General features: G+C 36.6%; 1 protein-coding gene across 1 annotated transcript in view; it reads left to right on the forward strand.

Moving 5' to 3' along the window:
- Positions 1-21,794, forward strand: part of LOC131079257 (protein FLUORESCENT IN BLUE LIGHT, chloroplastic) — an 84,676-nt gene extending 62,882 nt beyond the window's left edge. The window contains exons 3-4 of the mRNA XM_058017159.2: positions 20,513-20,830; positions 21,154-21,794. Coding sequence (XP_057873142.2) covers positions 20,513-20,830; positions 21,154-21,356 — 521 coding nt within the window. The 3' untranslated portion in view covers positions 21,357-21,794. The remainder of the gene's footprint in view (positions 1-20,512; positions 20,831-21,153) is intronic.
- The last annotated feature ends 1,729 nt before the right edge of the window (positions 21,795-23,523 follow it).

Genomic DNA, 23,523 nt, shown 5'->3' on the forward strand with positions numbered 1-23,523 from the left:
TTGTAATCACACAGACTATAGTATATAATCATGAACTGTGTCGAACTGTATATCTATATTCACCGACTGCAGAATATTATCATGCACTGTTATATTGAGTCGAACTGTATCTCTATATTTCTTATTGTATTGCTATCACTGTCTGCTTGTTATATCTCCGCCTTATCGTATCCTATATATATCGCTGTCTGCTGTGGGCACTGTCATTTCTCTTAACACTGTGACTGGGTATATTATATTTTTCTGATGACTCATACAAATGCAATATATATATCATACTTCTGATTTGATAGGTTGTATGATATAGGATACCTGAGATCGTGACTCTACACGTAGGGATATGATACTTTGGAGGCAAACCGATACATTAATATAATCGGTATTTATAACTAAACTAATTTAAACACAATCAGTTATGTGCAATAACACACATCACCGATAATTAGACAATACGGTGATAATAAAGATCGATAATGTAATATAGATATCGATAGTTGATGCTGGGTAATAATATTGAAACCTGAAACCACGATTTTGAGGAAAAATCAGCAAACCCTCGAAAATTGAAGTTACAAAGCATTGTTTTTGTGGAAAAAAGGGTAAAAACCCTAAAAACAGGGACGCCCATCATAATTTTTTGTGGAGTAAATTAGAAAACCCTCCAACATAGAATGCACAATTTTTGAGGACAAAATTGACAAACCCATAAATCTGAGGTTACAAATCATTGTTTTTGTGGAAAAACAGTTAAACCCCAGAATAACAGAATCTCATGCGAACATCGCGAATTATGGATGATACACGATTTTTAAGGATAAAAACTGATCAAAACCAAACATGATTTTTGAGGAAAAAATCGAACAAAACCCTAAAACATCGTGTGGAAAAACACTAGACATCACATGACAAAACCTTGACTTTTGAGGAAAAAATCAAGCAAAACCCTCCCATGATTTTTTGTGGAGAAAAATCATAAAACCCACAAGTAATTTTTGAGAAAAAAATTATAACGTGAAAACCTAGAAATAATTTTTTGTGGACAAAAATTACAAAACCTAGAAATAATTTGTTAAGGACAAATTATAAAACCCGCAAATAATTTTTTTTTAGGACAAAAAAAATAATAAAAAAATGATAAAATTTTTTATGGGAAAAAAATATAAAACCCTAGTTTGCTGAATACTAGACAGATGAAAACGTGGCAAAAATCGTGGCTGCAAAAAAACTTCAAACACTTGGATCGCAGGTCTCAGGGACCCCTGTTGCATAGAAGAAATCGTCGCTGTGAAACCCTGGGCAGCTAAGAAATGCATCACGCGAGCTTTAAAAAGCACAGAAAATACATAAAGGATCACCCAGAAAATGACGCCAAAAACCCGTGAATAGGGAAGCGATGCGATTTGTAGTGAAACACGTCATGACGTGTGGAAAAATCCGTCAAAAATCTGCCGTTGTGCAAAATGCATTAGAAAAAAAATGTCGCTGAAAACAAAATCATCTGAAAAACAGCAGAAATCATTGCCAAAAAATCTCAGTCTCCTAGATTTGTTGGAGCCCAAAAAGAAATAGACGCGCATAGAGAGAGAACAAAACCTGCGAAAATAAACACGACTTGCAAAATCATGTGTTGAATTTCTTCTCCTAATTAACTGGTGTGACATACCATACTTTTGATTTCATTGGTCTGCTTTAGTTGTTAATGGACATTGACATGTTCTCTTTGTTTCCTTCTTATCCAAGTCATAAAAATGTGTAAGAGCAAGTTCCTTTAAATAGTTAATTGCCTCGTTTTTTATTAAGGGTAAAACAGGTTTTGGGGGGACCTAAAACACCTTACAATAGGTTTTGATGGGACCCAAAACCCAGAACACAAGAGAAACGCTTCTAATAGAATACGCACAGATAACCAACAACCCAAACACAACAGACCATGAGGACCAGAACATTAGAAAAATGTCTGCACAAGAGAGAACGTTGAAGCCATCTTCCAACTCATCTCATCGAGCACAATTACAATGGGTTTTGAGTAGGCTCTCACAACCTTCAAATAGGTCCAATTTGCTTCTAGAGACTTCACCTGGATAGGAACGAAAAGAAAGAGGATCGGAAAGTAGGCATTTTCAGCAACCATATAGCCAATACCTTGAGAAAGGGAGGTAGTGTTGATGTGTGTTTTATGCACAATTGAACACAGAATAAAATACCAAGGTATCTTATCCTCTCTTGACCAAAGTCTCTCAAATGCTATGCTTCATGATCAAATGAGACAAATCCAAGGTTACGAAATGTCAGGTCTTGACTCGTGGATAAGCTCAATGGTTGATGTGAATTGCTGTTTTCACTTGGGTACTTACACAATTGTTCGGATTTGTCAGTCTTATCATGGATTGGGATAGGTTTTGCCAATGACTTAGGATTTTGCAATATAGCTCTTTATCTAATCTAACAAGGATTTTCAATTAAAATGCAAAAGGAATAAGGGTTTAGGAGTTGTATTCTAACCTAGAATGCAAGAGCCAATGAACGATTCAATGAAATTCTACTAGGCAAGGTCTCACCATCAATGAACAATTTGACACAAGCTTAGTGCAATCATCTAAGGTAAAATTCATAGATGTTCAAATTATCACCATCAACATCAATACCATCAAGGCAATGCATACCAATGGACGTGCAATAATTGAAGTTAAGTTCAATTCATATTCTAGTTGACCACACAAAGTGAACTTACAATCAGCAAGAAGCCAGTGGTATGGATTAAATGGATTTCAATCAAATGCATTCAATAACTCTTTCATTCAATCTAAGAAACTTGAAACAAATTCTAATCTACATTTTGGAGGCAAAGAGAACCACAAATGCATACAAAATCTAAACAAAACCACCACACTAAAATGATTTATATTCAAATCTGCAGCATATAGACGACAATTCTCAAAAATCTCTCCCATACAAATGAGAGGCAGTGGTGTATATATAGAGTCTCAAATAAAATGAAGGGCCAAGATTCATTTTTAATCAAGTGCCAAGATCATGCCAACACTGCCCTAAATTTGCCCTAATTAGGGTTTACATCAAAAAAGGAATCACCAACACAAGACCCATTGGAATGACGCCTAGTCATCAAGGAGGGTATCCCTCTCTCTAGCAGCATATTCCAAGAATATGGCCAAGACTGAGTTAAGATCCTCCATGGTAATGCTGGGTAAAGCCTCCTGTTGTGCATCTATCACATCCAACGCATCTGAGATAGAATCAAGTGCATTCTCCCAATCTGGCATAAGCTTCTGCAAACAGTAGATGTGAACCCAATAGAGAAACCAAATCATCTATGTGACTCTTCTTCACAGATTCCAATTGATTGAAGTATATGAACTTCATTTTTTCTCTCAAATTCTTCTAAGTGTAAAGTGTTTGAAGCATTGACATCCATCCCCAACAACTCATCAATAGATGTAAGGATCTTGGATTGAATTTCTTGGATCGATCCTTCCATCTCTGCACAATCTTGTCTCTCATGATTATAGGTGGACTTCCTCATAGCTAAGGAATAATACCATCCCTGGAAATCATATACATCTCCTGCATGCACAACTCCCTCTTGCATTAATGTGGGCATCAGGATTCGCTTCAATGCTTTGAGGCGAGAGATTGTTTTCTCTTGCATCGGTTGGAAATCATCCCAAACTCCTTCCAAATACTGTATCTTGAATATGAGCATTGACAATTTGTCAAATGCTTGGACAAATTGAGCTAGGAAATCATCTGCTTGTTTTGCAACATCCTCAATCCACTTTCCAAACTCCACATATGTATACCTCACTGCCTCATGATCAAAGGGGAATCCACGATCAATAGCAATAGGTGCAACAAAAGTAGGATCCTCACGCCTTTGGGAATTCATCCCTTCAATGTACTCCTTGAGTCTCTTGTTCTCATTTTTAAGCATATTCTTCTTCTCAATAGTCCTATCCAATTGCGCCCTGATTGCTTGGATTTTATCATCAAGTCCCTAGAACTCTTGCTTCTTTGTAGTAGGTCCAAGGTCAATCGTAGCGATATGATAATCCATGGGAGTGGCTGCATCTCTGGTTACGTCACCTATCGAGACTACCACTTGTGCAATGTGCACACCTGTCTCATCTCTAGCAAGTTTAGAAATTATCTTAGCCTTTTGTTCTTTTCCTGTATCAGTTTTGGCTAAGAAATCATCAATGTTCTCTATGGGTTTTGTCTCTATCATCTTCTTTTCCATGCTCTGCAACAACCAATCGGGAATGGTAGACATTTCCATCCCATCCTCAAGGCTCATATCATGATCAAGTCTTCTCAAAGATGAAACGACATCATCATCTGTCTCTTTGTCCTTGGTTAAGTCGACCACATTATTGCCCAAACTAACCTCCAACTAGACAGTGAGAGATCCGGGTTGCTCTTCGTCTTCATTCGGTGGTGCCGATTGTGATGTAGCATGCAACTCCTGATTTTTCTCTAGTAAGATTTTTGTATGGGAAATTTGTTTTGACTCTATCCTTCTCTAGCGTATTATTCTCCTTCACTGATGAGGAACTTGGGGTGGATAAAGGAGTGTTAGACTTATGTTTTTTTTGCCTTGACTGCTGGCTAATGGTCTCCTTGCCTTTTGCTTGTGACTCTCCAAGCATACCCTTCCTTCTTTTGGGAGCATGACTCTCCTCATCTGCATGTATCCTGGCATCACTGGTTGTTCTTTGGTCATCATCAAGGGAAGGCTCTTCATGTCCCATCTTTTCATAGGTAAAGATGACGTTTATTTCTTTTAATTTATTGACGTACTTGTCCACCCATTCCCTAGAGTAATCATTTACTTCTCTCATAAGCACATTCAAATCCACCACGTCCGACTGTGTCTAACTAGGCAATAGGATAGGCCTGTCCTTGTCATTCACATATTGCGGATGAGTGTGATCACTGTCATCAAGCACCTGATCTGGAATGGAGAAGAGTTCACACTTCCTCATGAAATCAATTGACATTCGAGACCACATCCACGAGATTAGCCCAATAATCCTCAATTTCAATTTTATGTATAAACCTTTCTCCCTTGATCTTCACAATATTTCTGAATGGATCAAATCTTTCCTTTCTCTTGTAAGTTCCAAGGCGATAGAACTCAAGTTCCTCAATGATTGAACTTGCTATAGTTGTGGTGTGGCATACCTCCAAAGTCTTCCCAAGTGTAAGTGGGAGAGTTATCCCTGTTCTATGCTTGTCCTTTTGGATGAAATCAAATTCCAAAAGTTGTCTCAGTACCTCCAGTATGATCATCTTGTTTGTCGGGTACCTAGGAAGTTTGTATGGTTTGGATCTAAATCCTTGAATCTGTAGGTATGTGAAGGTAGGAAACTGTATGTACCATGATCCATACTTCTCAATAAGCCTTGTTGCCTCTGTGGACAACCTTTTGTGGATCCCGCCTTGCAGTAGCCTTGTGATGTACATGGTGAAAGCATCATTCACCCTTCATAGTGTTCAATTTTGTGCATATGAAGTTGTGGATAACATTCATAAACTCTGTACTGCCTTGGCCCATTCCCAACTTTGCCCTTGCATATTAGTCCTTTGTATACAACAAATCTGGCAAGCAAGTATACAAGGTAGGAAGTCATGTTGAATGTCCTTGTCTTGTCCACATTCCTCAACTGGAAGTCAAGGTTGTCACTTGTAATCTTGGCCCAATTAATCATTGTTCCTTTTGATATATCCTGAATAAAATAGAACATCCAGTTCTCAAACTAAGCCCCTTGAGGTGTCCCCATCACTCTATTGAGTAGAAATATCATATCACTATATTCATCTTTGAAGTCCGATGATAGAAGCCTCTTGGGTAACTTAGAGTGGTGATGCCTAGGCTCAATGATTCATTCTTTTTTGATAACTTTCATGTATGCACCCGCCTTCGTAAAAAATTTAGCTTCATATTCATCCTTAGTTTTCTCTCGCATGTCTGCACTCCTAGGGATTCCAAACACTTCTACGATTGCATCCTTGGCTAAGTATGCAAGCGTTGTCCCTTTGGGTGACTTGATCATTTTGGTTATCGGATCATAGTGCTTTGCACACTCAATAATAAGTTCGCTGCATTGTACAGATGGTGGAAAGCCAACTGCTTTATATATTCCACTCTTCATGATGTTGGCCGAAAGGGTGGAAGGAAGATGATTCTTCAATCCAAACATCTTTTGCTGCATTTGCTCCATGTTCAGGAATTCCATGTTTGTGTCCGTGATCTTCTTCCATTGGGATGATAGCTGGGATTCCGGATAGAAACCCGTTTGTACTATCCTCAAGTGTTCCTTCCTCGCAGTGATTCCCGCCTTAGACATGGTACCTGTATGAAGCATGAAGTCAATATCATGGAGAAAATATCTTAAATAACTTGTTTTCAGAATTTATTGAGTTCTGATTTTTTATGATTTTGTCAAATTTAAGGTCCTAAAATCAGAAATTTCACCAATTTGCAACATAAATTCTGAGAACAAAACAAACTTTGATCAAATTGGGGTCTAAAACCCTCATAAAACTTCAATTTCACACTTATGTAAGGTCTGATCATTAAAAATAAGTCTAAAGACATGTGGGTATGCTCAGAAAATAATGGATTTGAGGCTCCAAAAGTATACCACAAGTCTGAATACACTTAGAATAGGGTGTATATAAGTCTGATTTTCTGATTCCTATGTCTGAATACACCTTTCAAGTTCTGAAAATGGCCTTGAAAAGTCTGAAGACACGTTGGAAATGATGGAAATCAGTGGCTAGAAGTGGTCACAGACTCACAGTCCTGCCATATACTTGCACTTGAATTATCTCACCCTTCCAAGCTCCAAAATGACCACGCCTGGGCACAACTATGTGGCTGGAAATGTAGTTTCAGTGTGAAGACAATTCTGGTAATGAAGTTTCAGACCTGCACCAGCAATGGTGTTCTCATAAAATACCCTTGAACTCCTCAAAATTGATATCTGAACAAAATTGCCCTTGTGTAATGATGGCTGGGTGGTAATACTTCAGATCTGGAAATGAATATCTCAGTCCTGGACCAGCAATGGCGTCCAAAGATAATGTCACAAACTTGCCCAGCTATGGCACCAAACTCAGATTTTCATCCCAACATCAGCAATGATGCCATAAAATGCTTCCAAAAATCGCTCAAATGTGAAATGTCCAGCCACATACAAAATTGTGGCTTCCCAACAATGGCGCCAAACATAAATCGCTGTCACTTCTCCTTTAATGGTGGTGCCACACTTGATTGGGCAAAATCGCTCTCTTCTCTCTGCAATTCCTCTCCAACAATGGTGTCTAAATGACACTCACGCAAAAATCGCCCAGCTGGCATCTCCAATCTGCCCTCAATCACGTTTCAAACTGTCACATCAGCACACTTATAATATTATTATAATGCTGGCTGGGATACTTATTCAAGTTTTCACCTTGATTTTTCACCACACAAGATAAAAAAACTTGCTTTCTTTAACATCTTGGGAAAATCGATTTGCCTTTGGGATAACTCATAGGTCATTAAATAATTAGTGCTGATCATTAAATAATTGTAAACGTCAATTTAGGAATTCCACACTTCAAATTTTGACTTCTTGAAAATTCGCAACCTTATCAAGGAATTTCCCTTATTTCCCATCCTGTCAAGGTCAGAAAATCTGATCTTGACAAGGAATTTTCCTTGCTCAAGTATCACTTTCCTTGGAAATTTTCTCCCATTTTTTCTCACTTGGCATTTTCCTGGTTTCACTTTACTTGACAGCAGTTTGTAACATTTTTTTGCACTTTTTCTTTTTTGACAACTTTTACATTTTCAACCTCAAGTTTCAATCTTGACATTTGCCCATGGATTCTAGACTTGAAACTTTGAACTCTTGACCTTATCACCCCCTTGGTCTCGAATTTGGACAACTTCCATTTTCATTCCCTAGAACAAGTGGACATTTCTAAACTCAAACAAGGAATTTTCCTAGTCCAGATGGTGGTTTGCACATTCAATTCCTATCCTGGACTTGGAATTCCCAACTCAACTTACCCATTCTTGACCATAACTAATGCCAAGCTATGCAAACTAAGCAAAAACACCTATGCTAACAAGCCAAAAATGAGGGTCCCCATTTGCAATGGGGCAATGTGTGAAAACGTCACATAAGACCCACTTCAATAAGATAGGTAGGAAAGGCAGCCAGTTGATAAAGACCCAAACCCCAGCCCAACTCACAAATAAGGTCTCCACCTCCATAGAAGATCACACCACCTCAATAGGAGACTCATGAGTTGAAGCTAGCATGAACATAAAATAAGCCCTCAACTGAAAATCCACAATAGCCGAATCAAGGGCACTCTCAGCATCAACACAAACATACTTTTCTTCCAAAAAAGCAGAAGAGACCCTTAACCAAAAACACCAAAACACTACAGAAGCTGCCCCTAAACACATAGGGGCATCAAGCACAAGCTTGAAAACATACCCAAAAACTCCCCACACAAAGGAAACAAAAACAGGAAGAAAAGATCCTGCCAAAAATAGAACTAGGCCTTTGAAAATAATCAATACAAGTAAGTCCCACCAAAGAAATCTCAACATCGAAGGCAGTCAGCGTAAAGCAGCCCCCCCAAAATGAATAGCAGGCCGAAAATAACCCATGACCTGCAACGGAGATGACAACATCAATCAGCATGGAGACCTTCTCAAGCTTAGCATTGGAAGCAAGAAGAACCAGATGAACCACCAAAAGAACCTTGACAGAAAGGTCTGTAATGTCCCCAGTAGAGACTCTCTTACTTGACTGATTAATGGTAATTAAAAAGGATCTCAGAAGGGACTGGTTATGATTTCTGGTATAAACTATTTAAGAGAAGTCTGAGAACAAATATCTTCTTATATATAAGTATACAATTGGGTAAGAAAGTTCCCTGTTATGTATTAAGATTCTTGAACTCAAAATGTATCTCTGATACACATTATGCATATTTAAACGAAGAGGATGATTCTCTGAAATTATATATAGTCGCTCTGAGATGAAAATGTACCCTTATGACTTGTAGATGTAATTATTAGTATCCCTTCTGTGGTGATACATTGTTTGTTTCTGATGTATAAGTATACACTTGCCACAATGTAATGTCAACATTGTCTCTGATAATGCAATAAATATCCTGCAGATTTGGTGTCTTCTCTAATTATTGACTCCGTTCAGTATGCCCCGATAATGTGTCTTCTGTCTTTACCCTTAAAGAGAGATCCGATCACACCAGATGATGGAAGAACTCCCGATTCTGCTATTCTCTTAATCTGTATCTTTGATTTGTTTCTATATGAGTACTCTAGTCTTGCTTGTTCACCGATTCTTCTCCCTGTTATCCTATTCTTCCTCCAAACTAGAATAAAGAAATTCCATATATTATATATTCCCCCATGCATATCACCAAGAACAAAGATGTTACTGCCTGGAAGTTTAAGAACAGTTCTGATCCAATCTGATCGATGGTGTTTTCTCCCTTTTTTCTAACTATGGTTGTTTATTAAATATCTCATAATACGGAACGATGCCATCTCATTTAGAATAGACATATCCTTTCATGTTTGTAGCCCTTCCTAAATATCAATCGCATTCTTTCATATTATTTGACGGACGAGGATTAGTTAAGGGACACCGATTGGTCCTTCATGATTAATGTCGATGCTCATCATTAATTATTCCAAGTTGTATAACTTAACGAGTTGATGCTTGGCTTATAGATATGATCGTTCCTCTTGTGTATTGGCGGTTGAAGATTACTTGATGTTTATGGGTTTGATTTGCTGGTCATTCATTTGATCATGTCAATTCTAATGACCATTGTTATCTGTGGATTGCTGTTGTATTCATTCAGATTGGATGTTGACTATTGCTCGAATATGGTTCCTTGAGTCTTCCTTCAATGGAAGGTTTAGTCTTATTGAATTACAATCGTTACTTATTCTTTAATAATAATCTTTAATCAAAACTTATTTAATCGTATATTGAATCTTATTGTTCTGAGGTCTCAAATGGGGACATGACAAGGTCAAGGGACAAGCCCCCAATATCCTTAAAGTCAACAGCCATGAACACAACACCATCAGCCTCTTCAACATCAACCTCCATAGAGTTGAAAACATCGTTCAACTCAAAAGAAACCCCAACACCCAAAAGGGCCAGAGGACCTCTGGTCACCACCAAACAGGAGCCACACAAAAAGTCCCTACCCAAAACATAATGGGGAGCAGGGATTTTGCAACAAAAAACAACATAGTTGAAGCCAGAACAACACCAAAGATCTAGATAGATGCATGGTTAACACAAGCAGGAGCAACATCGAAACCCAAAGCCATCACACAATACCAGATCAAAGAAGGCAAAGGAACCCCAAAAAAGAGGGGAAAATAAGCACCAAAAACGACCTCAAATGAAGCCATCACTAGTGTCAAGCACCGTGAACCAGAAGATCCCCTCACAACTCTAAACCCACTGCTCCAAAGAACAGAGGGATCAAGCCCCGTCCCTAACTCGCCCAACTCAACAACAACAGTGACACCACAATGGCATCACCAAAAGTCCCATCCACGACCAAACTGTAGGTGTCCTCTGCCGTAGATTGCTCAAAATGCCACCCATCATCTGCTTCATCAATGTCCGCTTCTCCAGCTTCTGCAAAAACCCTACCGCTTACTCTCTCACCACGCTCCATCAATAGTTAATTGCCTCGTTTAGGTAGCATTTATGATGCTTTTAGCTTTTTCATAATTTAGATTCCTAAACTTGCTTTCAACTTAGATAATTACCTTTAAAGTCAATGAAGTTTTATTTATCGATTGTTTTTTTGGTTAGAAAGATTTTAATCTAAGTGACACCTTACTCTTCCATCCAATCTCATCCTTTTTCACATGTCTGGGGTTTATAATTCTGGAGGAACAGAACCTTGGTGGTTTAAATGACAACTAATCAACTGACCAGTACTAGAGGACCTCTTCAGGCATGCATTCTTCTTGTTATTTGAAGAGGTGGCTTCTCCACCTCATATTAACTTGGACTTTTGGGGTCAGTGGATCATGGATGTATGCATGGGAAACTTTGAGTGGTAACACTATTATTGATCTATACTCTCAATGCTAATAATTTTAAGCTAGCATATATCCATCTTAGCATGGATTTGATATGCACCTGAACATGTCCAAAAGATTTCAGGTGCTAGTTGTACTACACTGGAAACGTACAAACCATAGAAACGGGACTCGAACTCGGCGCGGACTCAGCAAGGGTGACTCGACTTGGGACTCAGGACTTGGATTGGCTAGGACTCGGCAAAGTGAAAAACCCAAGAAATTTAGCAATTTTAAGGATTTAAAACTTGTTCCATGCACCCTTTATTAAACAAACCTTAAATACACAATAACATCATCTAATAGAAGCTAATTTGATCACATAGACAAGTATACATCGATCACATTAGTATAAACGCAAATTGTAGTTGAAGGAAATCACAACCAATAACCATAGATATATAAATAGTGTCAAATGTAAAAAATATTACAAAACTCATGGAATATGAAATCCATGACATCAAAATTCAATGTTCCAGTTCCACACATATATCAAAAGTAAAACAACTACAAGTCTATGGCTCAAAGGAGCATGGGTCCTTCCTACAAAGGCATCTAAGGTAGGTCTTGGATGCGTCAACAGCCATATTCTCTGCCCGTGACTCCATTCTACCCTCACCAACATCAGCTATGTCTGTCTCTAGCTCTGGCTCTGGCTCTGGCTCTGGCTCTGGCTCTGGCTCTGGCTCTGCTCACGCTCTAACCTCCTCCTTTGTCATGGCTACAGACTCAAACTCTCTATCTACCTGGTCGATCCAATCTAAGTCCTCATCACTAAAGATAGGATCTGTAGCCTCACTGATCCACTCAGATTCTGGATCAACCTCCTCTAGCGTGATCAGGGTGGTGTCATGGTCCATAACCTGTTTTTGTCTAAGACGAAGGTTGTAATGAACAAAGACTAGTGTTGTTGTAGTTCTTTCATATTGCCATCACATATTATTCCTTTTATTCAATTGATTATTACCCTTGAATGAGATTACATATCTCATAAAATATATATGCAAGAGGTGCCCCTTTCACGAAGGGATACCACTCTTATTAATTAATATAATATAATGGTAACTATCAATATATTATTATATTATCAATAATTATAAGTATAATTATATTCTCACAATTATAATATAATTATATCATCTCATAATAATGATAATATAATAATTATATAATATATTATCTCACAATAATAATATAATAATTATATTATCAATCACAATATAATCACAACTTTTGTGTTATTTAGGCCTGTGGATTCCGACCACAGCTACAATAAAATCAACACTCCCTCTTAGCTAGGAAGGAATCCTACTCGACATCTTCTAGTTCGTCCTCCTAATGTTATCTTCAACACTCCCTCTTAGCTAGGGAGGATACTTCCAGCTGCACAAGACATATCACCTCATCGTGATGTCAACCACAATGATTACACCCATATGAGTAAAGTAAAGATATCACCTCACCATGATATCAATCATCATGGCTCCTCCATAGATATCACCTCACGTGATATCAACCATTATGGCTTTTCCATAGATATCACCTCACGTGATATCAATCATTATGGCATATCCATAGACATCACCTCACATGACATCCACCATTATGGTTTATACATAGATATCACCTCACGTGATATCAACCATTATGGCATATCCATAGATATCACCTCACTTGATATCCACCATTATGGTTTATCTAAAGATATTACTACATGGCATGTCCACGGATTTCACGTCACATGAAATCCACCATGAATATCTCTTTATGTAATATCCGCCATTATGGCTTATCCATGGGTATCACGTCTCATGATATCCACCATTATGGCATATCCATAGATATTGCTACTAGAGATATAAACCATTATGACATATCCATAGATATCACGTCCCATGATATCCATCATAATGGTATGATCAATCAATGTCATAAGATCGTCACCTTACGATAATGATCAGATGTACAAGTGTTCACTATTGAGAGATTGTCACCTCACAATAATGTTCACAGGGGGTCATCAAGCATTGAACCAAAATTGTCATGGATTCGCACACATGATACTAATCATGAATCATATCATGATATTTGAACTCCACATGCTTTGACCTTTCATAAATTACAAGGTTAGAGTCTGCATTACTCTTGGTGTATTCCAAGCTCACCAAGTATCCATCTATCCAGGAATATCATGACCTAGGAATTAGCATAAAGGCCTTCCAACCTACATATATGGGACTCCATCCCATGAATCATAATCCTCTGATTGATCACTAGAGAAACCATCTCGACAAGATCCACTCCCTCTGAACCAATATAACCAAGATCCTCAGATGTCAATAGAAGCACATCCTCTTAATTGCTCCCTTTGTAATGGAAGCATACCATGCTCACATGGTTCCAATCATGGAAGATACCTTGCTCCAAGAGACTCTCATCATCTGGTATGATCTACATACGGCTGAAAGTGCAAGATCCAAGACCACCTTGGACCTCCTGTCATAAGATCGAGACCTAGACCAAATAGGAATATGACCATCCTAAGATTAGAACAAAATCCCCTTGCAGTTTGCTCCCTCTCACTAGGAGACCCTCTTGTCTCAACTTTGCTACCTTCAGTGTTGTAGCGATCAAAAAGTATATTGGAAATGTATTACTGCATAGCGTTGCCCAGTGCTATCATTAACACATAGCATTTACTTTATTTCCATCGGCATACATATAATGAACAACTCATCACGCCCAACAACCTGTAAATCTCCAAAGTGTGGCATTCCAAAAGAAGGAATGGAGAGTTCCATGGCCTTGGAAAGGGATCACATTTACCACATAAGCTTTAGCAACAATAATAATCATCTCCCACCAATATTACGCACACACTACAACAATATTCAGCCAAAATATTATTGTCTCCATTGATGTTGATCGATCTTCCTAATCAATGTTGCAGTAAAACATTAGAGGCCCACAGTTTTAATATATCCTTCTTTCGTTTAACCTCTGTGACTCAAAATAATTGCAGAGATTATTCATGGCAACCAGAAATCTCTTATTCATGCACATGTAGTTTCCAACAGAGATTACTATATCACACCATGAAGTGAAGCGATATGAAATGCAATTACCAGGAAAGTCAATAAATATTAACTTTGTTATATCGATCTTATTATAAAGAAAGAGATCCTTGTCTGAGCCAGCCTCTCTAATTTCTTCTGGCAAATATTAATATTTACACCAATATTAATATTTGTCTTTATGTAAATCTTAATTAGTCAGCCAGTATAATATCCTTTTGATGTATTAAACAAATGACAATGCTTTGAGAACAGATTATTAATCCTCTTTGGATAGTCGCACCTCCTTTAACACGTTCCCCTTTTAATACAAATCGCATCTCTTCTAAATAGAGGTTCGTTGCATCATTGTTCATGCTACATTTCCTTTTCACATTACCATGTCAGTTGATTGCTTTGGTTTACTTGTGCAAAGCTTCATTATTCATAACCATATTCTGCAGTATAGTGTCTGCACTGCTTCACTATTATATACACGACTATATATATATCCCGATCTCTGACTATAATGCATGCACCGTTGTTGAATATCTATGCACCCTTGTTATATGCCTTGGTATATTATTTGCTCCGTTCTATTCACACACTGCTGTATATAATCCACACACACTTGGTTATATTTTCTGCTGTGTAATATTCATGTAGACTTGGTGATATACTTCGCTGTATAATATTCATGCCGTTCTTCTCTAATATATTTCTGAATATAATATATGCATCAAATGTTCTTCTACTTATTCATAGAACCATTTAGTATCTGTTCAATATCCCTGTTCACGACTTTGGTTATTATAAGGTTGTTGCCTTTTTGTCTTTTGAATCGTTTGTATATTTAAGATGGATCACACTTAACAAATTATACATTACCACTATAAGGATCGAGCTTTTCTTCTTGCCAAGTGTTCCTGATTCCAATACGCAAGACACCATTCGTGAAATATCCAATGCTATTTCTTTGCTTCATGGTAGTAATATCACTGATATTATAATTTCTTATTTTCTCACTTTATGAATCGTCTGTAATGTTGATGAAGTCTCCACTGCACATAAATATTCTGAAGTTGCTGTTCAAAGACTCCTATACTTCACAAGTAGAATTCCACGCTGGTAGTCTGAAAGGCTCGATTCTGTGCTGCAGTCATGTATTTCATCTATTTATATTACTGCCTCTAGTCTCATGAATCATTCGTTTATTTATAGATTTGCTTGCGCCCTTGTATATATATTTCTACCTTAGGTATTGCTTACTTCTTATATCTCGAACATTGCTCTTTGTAATTAAAACCCATGATCGCTGCTATCTTATTTGTATACACTGTTCTTATTGCACCATAGTCGCTATCTCTTGAATCGCTGTTAAGATCAGTATTATATAGAGATTTAAGCACTTTGAAAAAAAACTTTTTTGGAGATAATCACTGTTTATCCATGTAAGATGTATTATTTGTTGTATCTGAAACCTCACAAGCCTGGTAGAGAACCTGCTCTGAGACCATGTTGTGGTAGTTCTTTCATATTGCCATCGTATATGATTCCTTTTATTCAATTGATTATTACCCTTGAATGAGATCACATATCTCATAAAATATATATGCAAGAGGTGCCCCTTTCACCAAGGGACACCACTCTTATTAATTAATATAATATAATGTTAACTATCAATATATTATTATATTATCAATAATTATAAGTTTAATTATATTCTCACAATTATAATATAATTATATCATCTCATAATAATGATAATATAATAATTATATAATATATTATCTCACAATAATAATATAATAATTATATTATCAATCACATTATAATCACAACCTTTGTGTTATGTAGGCCTGTGGATTGCGACCACAGCTACAATAAAATCAACAACTAGATCATTCAACCTCTCCATAGGCAGTCTATTGCGCCTCTTGGAGTGTATGTGCTCAAACATACTCCAATTGCACTCACAACCGGAAGCACTGCATGGCTGGCTCAAAATACGAATGGCTATCCGTTGAAGATTTGGTGTTTTAGGACCAAACATCTGCCACCACCTATCTGAGATGAGAAAAAGGAAAAAAAATCAGCCTCATTTAATAATTAATATTAAATTGAATAACATATAATAAAATTATGCTCTTAATTTGTTAAAATATTTTACTTGGCTACATTTTTGTCCGATTTTCTTTGCAAAGCTGACGAGAGAAGACCTCCTCTTCTGCATTAGAAAAGGCCTCTAGCTCCTAGATTATACTATTGCTATGACCAGGCGACATTCACTCTATCACTAAATAGAGCCCACTAAGAACCTCCTCACTTGCCTTGAAATTAGGGCGGAAATGGAATGCCGGATTGAGGTAATAAGCAGCTACATGAAGGGGCTTGTGAAGTTGGGCCTACCATCTCTTATCAATGATATCCCAAATGGGACGATACTTACTCTCATCCCCTTCATAGGCAGATCTGATGCCCTCCTTGGCCCTATCCATGCCCTCGTATATGTAGCCCATTGTGGGCTTCTCCCTGCTAGCAATACGTAGGAGAACTACCAAGGGCTCAATGAACTGCAAATATTGTGAAACAATATCTAATATCCGTTAATGTAAGTGTGAAATTGTGAATGAAAATAACAAATAAAAGAAAAATATGAATAAAATGAAAAGTTAAAATTTAAAACATAATGTAGGATACTTAAAATTTCTACCTTCACAATCTCAGCACAAGGGGTCCAAAAGCTTGGCTCATCAAAAATGGAATCTGCGGCATCAACTCCTGAAGGACTCGTAGCATAGGATGAGGAAGTCCACTCCTCACCAACAAACATACGTTTCAAAGTTACCTTACTCCGAATCAAGGATTGCAATGTGATGAAGTTAGTGGCAAATCTAGTGATTCCAAGATGAACCAAATCCTTCTACCCCGTGTATTGCCTCATTAAGTTAAGGACCCATGCATGATTGTATACAAATTTGCAAATATTTTTTGCCTTCTCTACACATCCTGATCCATGCAATCTTACCAATGTCCTCCAACATGAGGTCAATGCAATGGGCAGCACATGGAGACCAAAATATAGATCGGTGCCTCTCCATCAAAGTTTACCTGCAACAACATAATTTGCTGCATTATCGGTCACCACTTGTACTACATTCTCCTCACCCACTTCATATGTGACCTCTTCTATAACCTCACATAGGTAAGTGACATTTTTAGAATGTGTGGAAGCATCAATGGACTTCATGAACACGGTGCCACCTGAAATTTGAAAACAAAGTAAAATCAGTGATCAATGATCATTCAATAAATCTCAAATCAAAAATAAAATACGAATCATTAAATAAAATTCAAGTTATTCAATCACCTGCAGAAGAAACAAGAAACTTTAGGAGCGTTCGATTTCTCCTATCAGTCCAACCATCGGTCATGATGGTGCAACCCCTCTTCTTCCATATCTCTTGTTGATCCTCTAATGTGGCTTTTACATCAGCCACCGATTCTGTCAAAATTGGGCCACTTAACTCGGAATCAGAAGGGGCTTTGAAACCTGCCCCACAAATAGCAATGGCATCAACCATGCTCTACCAATAAGGAGACCTATCACAAATAAATTAAATAAGATAAGTATAAATATTAGACAAAACAAACTAAAAATATTAAAAACTTAAAAACTTAAAACAATCAAATAAAAACTAAGAGGAATTACTTGGCTGCGAAGAATGGAATATTGCAATAAAACCAAAATCTTCCAATTTCACCTTTAGCCTTATCGTGTACCTCTTTGTTCCAACCCATGCTCTCAAGTGAAGGTTGGGCACTAGGAGTAGTGCGTGGCTCAAAATATGAATCCATCCTAGATTTACGAATTCTAGGACCAATGGTTGCATTGATACTCCCACTAGCACTGGCACTACCGGCAATAGAAGCACTAGCACTAGCACTCGCACTAGGATGATATGAAGGCGTGGAAGGAGCCTCTCCAACACAACCAATGCTAGCTTGAGCCAACTCCTCCCTTTGCCTCTTCTTTATTTCTTTTCGAGTCTCAAAAGTCTCTAATAGCACTTGGCACTCACGAATATTCTTAGGAAGTTCTAATTTGCAAGGCTCTGCATCATGGCCACGTATGCCAGCAAGGTGGTATTTCAATCTATTTATGCCTCCATGAAAGATTGTTTTGCAAAATTTACATTTTGCCTCTCCTATTTTTTGCCCGGGAAAAGGTTTAGTATATTTCTAAGTTGGATCTTTTCTACCCGGGATTGTTCTACGAGGAGTGGAACTAGACATTGTTTTCAAAAGTTGAAGGTTGCTAGAATAAGACACAATTACAAAAAAAATGAACATTTGTGCATTGTTAAATTATAAATTAATACAAAAAAAAAAATGTAATAGCAATGTTTTGATTTTGATACAAAAATCAATGTAATAGAATTTGTATTCATTTTTTTTCAAAGAAATTAGCAAACCTACCAATGTTGATTGTTTTTTTCATTTCAAAACATAAAAAAGTCAGCAAACCCTACAATGTACATTTTTTTTCTTCAAACAAAAAAATGTATATTGTAGGGTTTGCCAATTTCTTTAAGTTTTGAGAAAACAAAAAACAATCTACATGGTAGGGTTTTCTGATTTCTTTGAAAGAAATGAATACACATTACAAATGTTAAAAAAAAAAAATGTAAATTTTGCTTATAAAACATTAAAAAAACAAAAAAAAATCAGTTTTACTTCTTATAAGAAGGTTGAAATGAAATGCAACATTTTTCCAATCCTCTCTAACAAGCTTTTGATGCACCAAATGCAAGTATTACACTGCCCCAATGCGATTTGTTGAAGAAATTTTGCTCCTTGCGGGTTGCTCTACTATGCTCTCTTCTTTTTCCTCACAACTCACTCTCCTATTTTTTCAATAGAATGAAATGAGATGCCTTTTACAATTTAGAATCAAATATAAGTGAAAAAAAAAGCAACTAAAACCATTGTTTATTGTGTTTTTTTTTTACTTTTTCGGTGGTTGCTGCCGGCCAAGTCATGGACTCGGGACTCGTCGGGTCCGAGCCAAGTCACCGAGTCATGTGACTTGCCATGACTCGGCCAAAACTTGGCGAGTCCGGGTCTGAGCTACCCAAGACTCGCCCAGTGTCACTCGGCCCGTGACTTGCCGAGTTTGGGTGAGTCACGAAACTCTGGTACAAACAAAGGTATTGACAACTTGAGTCTTAAAAACACCTCTTCATGCATCTGAGATCTATGGTAATAATATCTTTTATTTACATTTATATTATTTTAGTTTTATTAAACTTCAAAATTATGAAGTTTTGTAGTTTGTATATATTTTTATTCTATTTTATATGGTCTTTCGTTGAGTCTGTTAGTTCAGTGTTGGAATGAATAAAACCCATTAGAAACCCAGAGTCAGTAAATGTAACTCCGCAGAAGTTAATTTAGCAGAGCTCTTTAAGATTCAGTTACAATTGTAGACATCAAGGAAAATATTTCTATTGTATGATAATTTTCATATCTATTTTTAACAAAATGCTGTTGAGTGTTTTAGTTGTATTTTTGTGTGAATTTTTTTGGTTTTACTTGATAGAATTTAATCGGGATTCTTTTGCAGTTATGAAGGTCTGCTACAGATATATCAACCAATATTGCATTTAGACTACTGTTTTCTTTGATGCCAGTTCCAATCCTCTATATGTACATATATATTTTTTGAATTATGTATTGATTGGAAATATCTTGCTCATTCGAGCATCAACATGAGGCCAATACAAGCTCCCTACAGGAAACACTAGCAATCACCTATGGAAGACCAAGAGTCACTACCTAGAAATCCATTTTTATTTAGAAACCACCTCCATACCTGAAACCAATTATGGAAGACTAAGAGTCACACCTTAGAATTCCGCTTCAGATGTCTCTATGAGGAATTGACCTTGGGCTCCATTACGAAAACCCAATTTTTTAACCAATTAAATATATGTACACATATTTAATATTTATGATTGTAATTTTTATGCTGTCTCATTTTATGTATTTGAATATCATATTTTTGGTCTGAGCAATCCATCCCATTAATGTATCAACCAATAATTATATTGCATAGAAAGCAGTGGATTTAAAAAATGCATTTGCAGCTATGAATAAATTAAAATTCTCTTTATGAATTTGAATTGTTAAAATTTCAAATTCTTTAGATTTGAAGCATATAAATTATTTACTAATCAAACTTTGTTCCTTTACCATGGTTTTCAACTGTGGATTTATTTTGAATTTTCAGGTTTGCTTGCAAGACAAAGAAGGTTTGAACTGGAAAGATTGAATTCTCAGCTGCGCCAGATAAACACAGCATTGAGAAGGCAAGTCCGCATAGAGTCATATGCACCCAACTTGAGCTATGCACCAGTTGGTCGCACCTCTGAAATAGAAACAAAAACTGATACAAGAAGGGATGAAATGATGTCAAAGTTAAGAGAAGGAAAAAAAGCTCTAAGGTTTAATAATCCAAAAAAAGCATTTGAAGAATTTAAAGCAGCTCTTGAAATTGCTGAGAGTCTTGGGGATGCCACTGAAGCCAAAAAAGCAGCTCGAGGATTGGGTAAGCATTTCGACATTAAAAAACTAGGCACATTTGTAAAATACTAAGCTTACTGGAATATTTGCACACATGGTGCATTGTTTTTCTTTGTCAAGCATACAAATGAATAATCTACTTTTTTTAGTAGTATGTACCAGCATTTCTTAATAATCTTACATCTTTTTAAAGTGTTTTTTCCTCCTTTGAAGCTTCTTTTCTTGGTACTGTGATTTTCTACGATTTATGCGTATAAGGTGATTCCTGCTACTCAAATTAAGGAAAGTCAGTTCAGAGGTTCCCGCTTTAAGCACTCATCATGATGCAACTCAAAATGTCAAATGCAGGGGCCTCATGCCAGCAGCAGCGCAAATACCGTGAAGCTATAAAATATCATTCCACGGTCTTATCTATCTCAGAGAAGACAAAAGAGCACTCAGGAAGCACTGAGGCTTATGGAGCAATAGCTGACTGCTATACTGAACTCGGGGATTTGGAGACAGCAGCAAAATACTATGACAATTACATAGAAAGGTTAGAGACTGATTGACAGATTGGGTTTGTGATGATTCATTTTTTTAACAAGAGCTTCATGTATCTTAGAAAAGACATATATCTCAATCACTAAGGGAATTGATAAATGTTCAAGGCATCTAAGCTTCCATGTACAAATGTTTGTTGCTAGTCGAAGTGGGAATTTGAGTAGTAAGTTTCAGCTGTTGTTTATATCTGGCTACTCACAATTGTAGGAGATCTGCAAAACAACAATTCGAGTTATGCAACTATCCATTAACATATATTACCCACTACCCACAAGACACTTCATTGTAGGTTTACTTTGAAGTTCACTGTATCATCTGTGTTGTGACTTGGAAAATACCATTTTAGGCATAGGTCTAAATGTGAGTGATAGGTTTTATCAAAGTTTGGAACTGTTTTTGGATATGCTGTATAACTTAAGAACAAATGCAAAATGAATTTTGTATCATTGTACGAATGCCCATGTAATGGTTGTATATGTACATTTGAAAACCTTATATTGTTTGTTTTACTCTGAAGTATTTAACTTTTTCATAGGTAATGATATTAACAATGCCAAAATTAAATTTGAATTTTGTATTGTTAGTCCTTGATGGAATCTTATGAAATGTAGAACCATTTAGGAATACAAGTTCCACCCAATTGAGGTTTCTTTCTAAATTAATTAATTCCTTCCAATTGTTTTAGGATTCACTTATACTTGCTATCTTGCCAACCATTTATTTTTGTATCTATTTTAATGAAATGCCTTTATATATGTATATAGTGACAAATGGTATGATCTTGTATGAAGTCGGGTTCACTCTCCTAGCCTTTTATCTACTCATACATACATATGCCTATAAACTTAGTCATACTCTATCTATTTATATACATGCTCCGATACATTCACTTTATCTAATCACTTATTACACTTAGCTTTGCATCTACTTCCATTTAGCCATTGGCCACATAGATTTTATCATTTACCTAACCTAGAACAAGTCTATTCTTGCAGGAGTGGTGTAATGCCCTCAACCAAAAATTTAATATTACGCTTAGATCTCATAAATAGGCTCACAAATATTGTTGGAGTTGAGAAAATACACCACGGGAGTCCAAATGATCTTTGCAAGCTGGAAAACCTGTTACAAGGAGAAGCAAGGAAGCAAATCACAGAAGAAAGAAATACACAGAAAATATGCTAAAAAAGAGAGCTCAATATTCACAAAATGTAATGTAGAAAAAACTTAACTTTTAATAGGTCAAGAAGCCCTAAAAGGGAAAACCTAGGTTTGCACATAATAATTAATTAAATTATTATGCACCTAAAGTTAGCTTAAGTGTAAAAGAGATAAAGAGAATTTAAATCACAAAACTTCACCAAAAACACCCAAAGTAGTTAGCTACTCTTGCACAAATAGGGCTAAGTTAAGATGGAAATTTATAGAACATTACTGAAAATGATATTTTTGATATGTGGATCCTATAATCAGATCTGAAACTGATCTGTTACAGCAGCAACATGAATATCTTCAATCTCCAGTTTGTAAGCAAAGCCCATAAAGAACTATTACAATTGAATACCACCAATGTCACTGTAAGCACCACAAACTGATATTGTTTGATTTCCAAGTTGAAAATACATAGTATATGATCTGATACAAGATTAAGAACAACAAAAAATCCCTCAAAAGATATCTAGAATCACTGCAACAACATTAGTCAAGCCCTGAACACAATGGAAAATTGCTGAAATTGCCGAAATCTTGAAGCTCTAATACAACCTCTAGATGAAGTTGCTCATGTGAACAATGGAGTTTCATCCACTATCCACCTAAAACTCATGGGTTCCCGTCCACAAGCCTCTAATCTCCAATGGATCCAATGAAGAATTTTGCAGAACATGAAGTTCATACCATGTGAAATTGATAAAGTAGAAATGGCACAAAGATCCATTTTCCCATATTTGTATTTATCTTGCCCTTGACCAATTTTGTGGGAAAATCATCAATCAGAAATATTACAAATATTCACTGTTTCCAAATTTGCACTTGGTGGGAAAATCATTATTTAGAAATATTTTAATTTTCTACCTCCCTCTTGCAAAATTACTTTTGGTGGGAAATTTATTAATTAGAAATATTTCAATTCCCACTCCATTCTTGGTGGAGAAGTCATTAATTAGAAATATTTCA

Source organism: Cryptomeria japonica, chromosome 4 (assembly GCF_030272615.1).
Source record: "Cryptomeria japonica chromosome 4, Sugi_1.0, whole genome shotgun sequence".
NCBI classification, from domain to species: Eukaryota; Viridiplantae; Streptophyta; class Pinopsida; order Cupressales; family Cupressaceae; genus Cryptomeria; species Cryptomeria japonica.